The sequence below is a fragment of the Struthio camelus genome, chromosome 3 (assembly GCF_040807025.1).
Source record: "Struthio camelus isolate bStrCam1 chromosome 3, bStrCam1.hap1, whole genome shotgun sequence".
Taxonomy (NCBI): Eukaryota; Metazoa; Chordata; class Aves; order Struthioniformes; family Struthionidae; genus Struthio; species Struthio camelus.
The window spans coordinates 131,140,595-131,150,976 of record NC_090944.1 but is presented as its reverse complement, the minus strand read 5'-3'; the positions used below and the strand labels follow the sequence as shown (position 1 = coordinate 131,150,976).

General features: G+C 42.9%; 1 protein-coding gene across 1 annotated transcript; it reads right to left on the bottom strand.

Moving 5' to 3' along the window:
- On the bottom strand, positions 1 to 10,354 carry CCT4 (chaperonin containing TCP1 subunit 4). The gene is made up of 14 exons (XM_068940324.1): positions 9,797 to 10,354; positions 9,004 to 9,056; positions 8,615 to 8,704; positions 7,590 to 7,698; positions 5,589 to 5,731; positions 4,603 to 4,724; positions 4,384 to 4,516; positions 3,845 to 3,984; positions 3,451 to 3,547; positions 3,017 to 3,127; positions 2,634 to 2,764; positions 2,243 to 2,477; positions 982 to 1,095; positions 1 to 655 (listed from the first exon to the last, which is right to left on the bottom strand). The coding sequence occupies exons 1-14, from the start codon at positions 9,912 to 9,914 to the stop codon at positions 641 to 643; spliced, it is 1,611 nt and encodes a 536-aa protein (XP_068796425.1). The 5' UTR covers positions 9,915 to 10,354; the 3' UTR covers positions 1 to 640.
- Between the last annotated feature and the right edge of the window lie 28 nt (positions 10,355 to 10,382).

Below are 10,382 nucleotides of genomic sequence, written 5' to 3'. Positions count from 1 at the left end.
TCTGAAAATGAGTTTTTATTTCCGTTTGTCCACTTGCAGATATGGAGACTAATGTTTTCTCAGATGGATGAAGTACAAAGAAAAGAGCGCACTGAAAGACTTCTTTATCATAGGGTAGTACCAGGGGCTAACATATACTGCAGGGGAAAAACTATAGTGTGGAATTTTGTATTCTTTGGTGGTAACAATTCAAAGGGGTTTCTTCAGTCTATCTCTAGTAAAATTTAAGGAAGAAACACCCTTCCCTTACAAGTAACTTTTAGAGATGCACCTCGAGGTTATTATGGTAGTGAAGAGTTAATTCAAGGGCCTTTTCAGAATCTAGATAAAAGCTAATTATTTGCTGTTAAACTTTTCAGAACTAAAGAGCATCACGTAGCACAGAAAAGCAAATGTAACACTGAGAAATATGTTCTTATTCCTGGCCCTTTTAAGGGAAAAATTCAGGTATGGTACTATACTGTGACTGATAAAAAGCATTTGCTTTTTGAAACCAAAGATTTTATTAAATTAACGTGATAAAAGTACGTAAGTGTTTGCGGACTTTAAGACGATTCACATAGGCGTTTTGGGTGAGGAAACCATATTCCAAACTACAGGGAAGGTACTCCAGGGCAAAGTCCCATTTCCTTTATTTGTCTTACCGAGTGTTCACCTGCAAAGAATTAAAAACAAACAAACAAAAACAAAAACCATTACTTCTAAATCTCTATTTAAATGACTAGAAAATGTAGGATTTTTTAACTTCTTACTTTAAGGTACTGTATTTATATTATTAAAAGCAATCTGACTTAGTTTTAATTACCGTTCTACAATTTAATTATCATAAGCAGTTGCTAGAAGACTGAAGGGTCAAGTAGCATTTAAACTGAGAATACAGAATGAAACATTTTGAAATACAGCAAGTTCGATAACAGTAATTTTTCTAGTGCTTGTGTAAACAGCAGGACATAAGCAGAATGTGCTGCAAACATTACTCACCACATCGTCAATCTTAAGAATACTGCGCACAGTTTCTGTTGCGAGAGTCAGTGCACTCACGGACACTAGCAGTGGCTGGACTACCAACTCCTCCAAGATGTTGGAGATCCCACCCTGGAAGAACGAGTAGCTTGCTTAGTGAACGTGAGATAACTTGTTAAAGCTAACTGTAACCTTTTAACAGAACCTTGGAAAGGACGTTCAACTTCAATCATCAAATAGCTATTCTGTTCTCTGGAACAGGAATATTACGGCATAGGTCTTCTCCCTCTGAGTATTTGACGAATCCACTCAAAATTAGCCAAGAGAACGACAAACATAGCGGTGCTAGCTTAAACACAGTGGAAAATATACAAGCAAGTAGCTAGCCTGCCGCGCTGCTAACAACGCGTTCAAGATGAACGCAAAACGAACAAAAAAACCCTGCTTTATCTAACTTTATTCTTTAGGGAATGCATTCTAAACTCATTTAAGAATAAATTACTTAAGGAGCTGTTATCAGGTTCTGACAGCTGTAAAGATTTAGAAGTCTAAATTTCAAAAGTAATCCTTCTTACTCTATTCACCCTATGCCACTGCACCTATTTAAACGCGGGTATTTTTAGGCTGCAATTCCAGCACTATTTGTTCTTACACCTGTGGACAAACTCCATGTTTTACAATGAATATATTTCACAAAACTGTTCTTCGTGAGTGAAGACAATCAGTTATCCCCCTCATACACCACAACTAAGTTTCTCAAAGACTCTTTTGGGACAGCCAAAACTGTTTCTTTCCACGTGCCAGATAAATCCCTGGAAGGGTGATGTTAATGTCACAATCTGCAAGTGCTCAACTGGAGAGTAGTACTTGTTTCTTTCTACAGGGGAAAGGGTCTCTAAAGCTGGTTATTTTTTCAAGGGCTAATCTCATCATATAAGCACTGTAGATAATACTGACAAAATATTCCACCTAGATCTGTTTTCTAGAAGTTGACTGCAGGAGACTTCTGTTCTAATAATGGTTCTGAAGCAACAAACGACAAGTGTCTTGTTCTAGGTGCATGGCATTTAAGTATCTGCTATTATCAATACCCAAGATGGTTCTTAACGCCTGAAAGAGCAAGCTATGATCTATCCCAACACTATAATCTTAGGGAGAATACAGCCATGAGACAAATTTGGCATTTCCTTATTTCAGCCCTAATGCTTAGCATTTTCCCTTTAAGATACCCAATGTATTCTCTAAAAAACTCTGCTGTGCATGTATGATTCCTTATTACCTTTCTGACATTAATGCCAGCTGTTTTCTCTCCTTGAGCATGTCTGTTTCTCAGCTCTGTAACCGTTGAAATAGGATTGAGGCCTGCATTTTCAGCCAGTGTAGATGGTATGACTTCCAGTGCGTCCCCATACGCACGGACACAGTACGAGTCCATACCGCTCAAAGTGCGAGCATACTCATTCAAGCGCAGTGCTAACTCTATCTCCGGTGCTCCACCTCCTGCAATTAAAGCTCTGAGAACAGAGAAGAAAGGAAGGAAGGAGGGAGGGGGGGGAGGGTGGGGGGAAAAAGAAAAAAAAAAAAATCAAATCTCATTTTAAGTGTATAAATGGTTAGCTTTCTGTATTATTAGTATGCTAAGTCACTATTTGACAAAACTAAGATGTTACCTTTTCTTAACTAAGCATCTTATGACACACAGGGCATCATGAATTGAACGCTCAGCTTCTTCTAGAACAAGTTTGTTGGATCCACGTACCACAATCGTTACAGTTTTTCCAGGGTTTGTACAGCCTGTAATCTAAAAGAAAGCCAAATAACTGGACTAAAAAAATAATTCTGGACAAAGACTTCAGTGGATTATCTTCAACTTCTTAAACAGTACTGAGGTTTGCTACGCAAACCCACTAAGCTTGCAAAGTCAGTGGCTAGCTAGGGATTAGAAGCACGTGCTTTACTGTTTGTTATTACTAAAAGTTATTACGCTTAAGTTAGTAGTTTAATATTAAGTAACTGGCAAACATTAAAAAAGCATTACTTGTCATTCGCTCACCTTTATTAGCTTCCCAGAACTGTTCAAGTTAACCTCTTCTGCCAGCTCAGCAGACCCCAGCATATCAGGAGTAAACTGGTCTATATGAGCAACAGGCTTAGTTCCAATTGTCTGGAGGAGGGGGGGAAAACAAAACAAACAGATTCCGAACTGCAGATTCAGCAAACATACTGCCTAATGTACTTCTGTATATTACACTAAAACGCAGGTAGGCTATGGCTTTTACATCCAGTTCTAATCTTTCCTACAAACTTGACTGCTCAACAGAACAAGAATATCTTTCACGGAAATGTCTCGTCCCCTCTTACATTACATTCAGAACATTGCACAGCTGGATTGAAACCTGTGAACATGTCATAACAAACTGGCATTGGCTGGGTACTTAGTTTAAACCTGGCTGTTACTCAAGCAGCAACTTCTATAACTCACTTTACCTTACATATAAATTCAATGTCTTCTCTTTCAATGTCTTTAACCACCATGATCTTCATTTTGTTCAGAAAATGTAGAGCTAGGTCACTAAGAGCATCCCTGAAAACAAGGGGGAAGAGTCAGCACACAGCATTCTTGCAGGTTTGAGTTATACTGGCCAGCGTCTTACCAGCAGCGCTCAAATTCTTCAGACTACGAAGCAGGGATATTATTAAATTCAGAACACGGAGAACGTCAGTGCATTCTAGAAGCACAGTGACTCTTTTGCAGCCAGTGTGACACACTGGGCCCAGTGTCAGCGTTAATACTTGGCTTCAGTTTTCCAGGTATTCAAATCAATTCCATTTGTTCTCCAAACACAAACACAACAGGTTAGCAAATCAGTAGTTAGCATACCGTAGAATAGACTTCTGAATCAGCAGCACATTGCATCCAGCCTTCTTAATTTGCTTAACTAAGTTTAGAATATAGGCTCTCTCTTCACGCAACACTCTGTCCATTTGAGCATAATCAGAAACAACAATTTGGTTGTCCATCTGTTAAAAAGAAAAAAAAACCAAACAAGTATTGTGAGGAAGGGCTGACTTGAAAAGCAAGAGTCAAGATGTTCTACATTCTAAAACCTCAGGAGCCTGTGATTCAAGGCAAACAAACGTGAACGCATTAGAGTGAAAAGATCACTTGTTAGAGGTTTGTTTAGATAATGAGAAATACCAGACTTTTGAACTATTTTCTTTCTAATACCCGCTATGAGTTGTTTATGTTTAAGGATGATGAGTACCTAACCATCTCCTAGCACATTAAGCTAGCAGACCTTTATTACAGCTCTGCAATAGAGCTGACATCGCAACATCGTAAGAAAATGTATTTTCATTCCATCTACATCCCTCAAGTGCTACAGCAAAAGCTTTCACCGTAGTGATATTTTAACTTACATCTGTCTTTGGAGCAGACAAGCAAAACTGAATTAGGCCAATTTTGGCTTTTTCCACTCTAGTTACACCAGTATTTGCCACCTTCTGAGTCAGGACTAATCCTTCAACCAGTTCACAGTCATCAATTGTTCCTCTGGAAACAAGAGAATTTCATTAATCAAGTATTTTAGGAAGCCAATTTCCAAGTCAAAAATCCTCTAGTTACAAACTGTTTCTTACCCCAGCTTCTTAACAATTTTAATATCTCTCAGGTCCACACTACTAGCCGTAGATGGATCAATCACCTTCATCACTGCGTCCACACTCATTGGAGAAAGTAAACTGGAATACTGGCACACAACCTAAGGGATTTAATAAGGAAAAGAATCAATGGGGTGAGACATATACTACAGCGATAAGGGCTGGCTCGCTCGTAATTCTGAAGTGGTATTGTCATTGCATTTTACACATCTTCATTTGACTTTTAATTTTAAAAACAAAGTTTGTTTTCCCTCCCCGTCAGCCAGTGAGATGTCCTACTACAGTTTCTTTAAGCAGCATGCCGTTTAAAAGAACGAACGGCTATTTTGGTGGGGAAAACCTACGCGTAGGGAATTATTTGAAGAAACGTGAATTTCTCCCTTCTTAAACGCTTAAAATAAGCCTTTAGAGAGCTTCCCAGATTATCTGTTGGAAGGAGACTAACACACTTCTTCAGAAGTGATTCTACAATGCAAAGGAATGTTACAGGGAAGAGAAGAAATTTCATTATTCCCGTTTTGCCATCACTGGACCTCGAGGAAAAACAAGGAGCTTTGAAATCCAGCTGTTCCAGGAATAAAGCTCTTGCAGGCAACTCAACTCCCGGTTTTGATTCTGTTTTAGAGGTTTCTGGCACATCAACAAGAATTGCCTGCATGAGAAGTTATCAAATGCTCTCAGTAAACTGATGGATTCTTCTGTTCCTGTTCTCAGTTTCAGCTTGCCTATTTGTTTTATGCTTACAGTTAACATGTAAGATCACTAAAAATCTTGACTGAAATTCAGTTTGCATGCTTCAAATTAATCTCAACCAACCATAGCTTTTGAGAGAAGTCAGTCTAGCAGAAAGGTCTCAAAAACAACTAGGTTTGTGACAATTCTAAACACGTAGACAGCAGCATTAAATGGGAAAAAATGAAAGGCTCAGGTAGTCTGAAGGCATGAAGTTCAAGTATCAGTCCCACCTTTGAATTCAGTGAAGTAGTTGCACTGTTTAATAAGGTTTCTCTGTCACTCAATTCAACTGGTTGTGCCATGTTGGTCAATACTTCAATACCTTTTTCCAAAGCTTTCTGGAATGACTCTGAAATGATGGTGGGGTGAATTCCTGTGAATTGTATAATACATAGTTAGAAGGTCCTGCTTTCAAGCCAACGGCCCTTCCCCCCAACCCCGCTCTCTTTTCTTTCCATTTTAAGATTAATTTAGAGACCGATGTCAGAATAAGTGAATGCCTTTTTAGCAAAAGGCATTCTTCACAAGCAGGTGACTTCCCCTTATTCCTTTCTGCTGTTAAAACTGAGGGGGGGGGGGGGGGGAAGTGTTCCTAACAGTTTGTCCTCACAGACAGTACACTACATTACCCTGCAGTGTCAGACATTCCAGACAAATGCTTTCTCAAAGTTTTCTTTTTCCCTGACGTTCGTAAAGCTGCAGCTATTCAGGTAATACCTGTGAGGAGCATGACAGTGATTCTATTCCAGATTTCTGAAGAGTGGTTTCTAACTGCTGCTTACAGAGGTTCACTCATTTCTCTACAGCGCTTGATACCCTTTATCTTTTCGGAACAGGCAGCCTATTGGAAACCATTAAACAGGCATCTTCTAACTACCTCTCAGGGATACCAGGCTGCTGGTCCTAACCACGGTAGCTGCTTCTGGTAACGTTGTTGGATAAGACCGTTCCTGGCTGTCAGGAACATGTAAAAAGAACGCACAGGTACTACCAGTACTGAGAGAGGAAATAACCACAGGCAAACAATTGGTATGAGCTGGAAAGGGGACAACAAGCAAAATGGCGTATACCAAAATGAGACTATGGAAGTAAACAGCTATACAGTCCAGATCTGAGACACAGAAGGATTGTGTAGGTCTATTCATCCTTGCTCTACTTCCAGCGTGCACAGAATCCTAATGATACCAAATCAGATGGCTTCTGGATGGAAGCAGAATGTAAGAGAAAACTGAGGAAAGAAGGTATCAATAATGCTTTACAGAATCAAGTCAGTACTGGGCCCCCCAAAAAGGAATAATGGACAGGGTTTTAATACAAACACATCCCCCCTAAACGGTTAAGAAGTGTCAAATAATACACTGGAGATATTCAAAACCCGTCTGGATGTGATCCTGGGCAATATGCTTGAGCAGGGAGGTTGGACTAGATGACCTCCAGAGGTCCCTTCCGACCTCAACCATTCTGTGATTCTGTGAAACAAGTCAACATTTTGCTTTGTAAGTGTAAGTTGGGTTACTGTTTAATGGCTTTACAGATATACGGCATTTAGATATGCAGGACCTGTGTGCTTCCTTCTGCATCGTTTCTTGACCAGAAAGCCTATCCTCTAAACTTCTGATAGGACAATTTCTACTTCACAAAAAGTACTAGGGGTTTTCACGATAGAGGTAAGTGCTTCTAATCAAGCCAATTCATAGTGCAACAACTGTAACCACTACTTCTAATTCCCATATGTACGACAGGTTGTTTCTGGCGATTCCTGAGCTAATAGAGCACAGCCTACAGTAACGTTTGCTGTCCACAAGTTCACGTCTTTTCCTGACTGGACTTTCTCAAGGACCCTACTCTGTGAGTGACAGGAAGTGACAAACCTGCTGAAAGTAGACTAACTGTACTCACCAGCTCCCAGTTTCATTTACACCTTTTTGAGCTACGTCTCGGTTCACGAGAGAAATACAAGTATAATCTAGGTGTTTTTTTACAAGGCAACATTCGCCATATCACCTAGACGCTATTTCCTGTATCAAAAGTAAAGTGGTCACTACTCAAAATATAAAAAATGTCACTGTTTAACTAACCGGGACACTGGTGAAATCTGAATATGAAGACCTGAGTTACTTTCCGTGTTCAGACTGGAAACATTTAATTTAAGCTTCATTAAACACGTGCAACGAAATATAGGATATAAATAAAAACATGACTAGAGATAGTTAAGAAAAACATACACCGACCTTTCTGAAGAAGTCTGGAACAGGCATCCAAAAGAGCTCCAGCAATGACAACAACAGATGTAGTGCCATCACCAGCTTCAATATCTTGTGCTTTTGACAGCTCTACCAACTACGCAACAAATTATAACAAAAGGTTATAGTGACAATTACAGAGAAAAACATTCAAGAATGCAGTGCGACTGAGACCAACCTTACTATCAGGACCAATCCTGCCTTTCCTAATTTGAAATTTGTACCTTTTGCAACTCACTTATCACACTTTTCACACGTTTGGCAGAAGTACAACTGATGTAAATCAAACCACCTACAGAAGTCAATAAGTGTCTCCGCCAAGCTTTGAGCTGATCACACCTACTGAACAGGTCCAGCTTTTCCTTTAGCAGAATCACAGGTATCTCATTTCCCTCTCCAACCACAATTCACATCTAGGAGGCCTACATTTAAGCTCTCAAAAGGCCAGGCTGCTGTTTCTTGCACACGCATTCACTCTAGCGCACGTGGTCAGACACAAACTGGCTACAAAGCTGGTCTGTTATGAAAGACTTTTCCCCCTTACCCCCCAAACTCAGATCAAATTAATATCCTTATTAATTATCCTGACTATTGAGCACGGCTGGGGTGGTGGGGGCTGGGACAGGGAAGAGAACGTGACACGAAGGACATTCTATTCTATTCTGTTCTAGGGCATCCTAGGACCGCCTGACCATAACGTCATTCACTCTCTTTAAATCTTCTGCATTCTGCTGGTTTAGGCCATCACTGACTTTTCTTTCTTAGCCGAGAGAAGGTTATCAGGCTAGATTCTTTTATGTCTTAAAACATATCCAGAAGGGATTACGCACATGCACACAGGATAAGAAATAGAGTCTTGGAACTCTGAGCAGACCTTATAATCAGGGTAAACAGTCTTGAAACATGCTAAGCAAAGCCTGTTGCTCAAATTCACATGAAACGTTCGAATATTTTCTGTCCTGGAAACGAAGCTCTAACATGTAACCTTGTCCAAGCTATGGAAAAATATTTACCATCTTGGCTGCAGGGTGCAAAACCTGCATTTGTTTCAGAATAGTAGCACCATCATTAGTGATTGTCACATCTCCTTTAGCATCCTGAATCTAGGAAGGAGGAAGAAAAACACAGTTCTGATTAGTAATTACAAATCTGGAAGCTGAGTTGATGCGCTAAACGCAAGGGATTTTCCTGTCGACATTACTTCTGAAACAGATGTGCATACAATTTACATTTTAGAAGTTCCTTTATGTAAGGGAGATTGGGTCACAAAAATCAAAGTATTCTATTTTTCATGCTTGAGAAAGAAAATTCAAAGCAAGAAAAGTTGTCTTACGCCAAATATGTTCACATTACAGTGTGTCCAGTAAGTTTAACGTTTTCAAAATTTCAGCATAAGGCTTACCATTTTATCCATTCCCTTTGGTCCAAGACTTGTTCTAATTGCATCAGCGACAGCTAGAAGAGAAGAAATACATTTGCAAGTTGATCTAAAAAACTACAAGCACTCCATCACTCTAAATATTTCTTCCATAGAGAAGTCGTCCCCCAGTATTAAACGGCCCGCACAGCAAAATTATACGAGACGTTGTAGCTTCAGGATACAGATTTCCATAGCTGGAATTTTACATCAGTTAGCATCCAATCACTTCATTAGACCCATTTTAAAACTAAAGGGAAATGCTTTGTGCCAAGTAACACGACCAGGGTTTGTATCAAATGCCAAATTTAGCTTCCCTCAACAGGCACTTGTCCTACCACCATGAGCCTGTTACCATTAAAAAAATAACCACAAGAACATCTCCCACTGATATACAACGGAGCACGTAACATCCAGGGAGACAACGGCTGGCTGCCAGCACCGGCACTGAGAGAAGCGACCACGGCAAACCTACGCCTTTTCAACGCTGAAAACAACGGAAAGGCGTTGCCCTCCGCACGCTGCCTCCCTCCTTTCCCCCCACCCCAGCCGAAAGGCTGCACAGCAAGGAACGAGTCTCCCCGCGCACGAACGACCGGCGAGGCAGCGAGCCCGCCCCGCCCTCCCCCCCGCAAGGCAGGGGCGAACAACGCCAAGGCGGCTGCCCGGGGCAAGGCACCCCCGCTCCTCCGGCCGGGAACGGGCGGCGGCGGCCCAGGCAGGGCGGAAGCCCCCCCGCCTGCCTCCGAGCTCGGGGCCGCCCCCCGCCGCGCCTCACCTTTGCCGGCGGAGATGTTGCTGAAGCGGATCTGGGAGGGCTTGTCCCGGTCCTGGTAGGTGCCTTTGGCCCGGTTCCCGGCGCCGCCGTGGGCCTTGGCCCCCGCGTTCTCCGGCATCGTCGCCGCCGATAGACACGGACGGGCCTCGCGCTACCGGCCGCCGATGGACACGAACAGAGCCCGCGCTACCGGCCGCCCCGGCGCCGATGGACACGGATGGGCCCCGCGCTACCGGCCGCCTCGCCGCGAACCTTCCAGAACGCGCCGCCGCCACCGCCGCCAGCAGGGCGCGCCCGGGGTCCTTGCGGCCGGCGCGCCGCGTGACGTCACGCCGGGGCGGCCGCCTGCGCGCCTGCGCCTGGGTCGCGGGGAAAGGAAACACACGCCCGCCGGCGAGCCGCTCGGACACCTAAAGGGGCACCATCGGCGGCTGAAGCAGCTTCTAGCAGGGACCGCTCGGGGTCCTGCGGGGCCGCGCGGGACGTTTCCCGCCCGGCGGAGCTGCACGGAGCTCGCTGCCGACGGGCGGGGCTGGAGGGCGGGCCACGTGGTGCCGCTCCGCCAATGGCGCGGCTCGCGCCGCGC

Coding starts and splice junctions, on each gene's coding strand:
- CCT4 (XM_068940324.1), bottom strand. CDS start 9,914: ATGCCGGAGAACGCGGGGGCCAAGGCCCACGGCGGCGCCGGGAACCGG. Junction 3,548..3,844: donor ATTCAGAAGTCTATTCTACG/GTATGCTAACTA, acceptor CCTTGTTTTCAG/GGATGCTCTTAGTGACCTAG. Junction 1,096..2,242: donor CTGGCATTAATGTCAGAAAG/GTAATAAGGAAT, acceptor TCGTTCTTCCAG/GGTGGGATCTCCAACATCTT.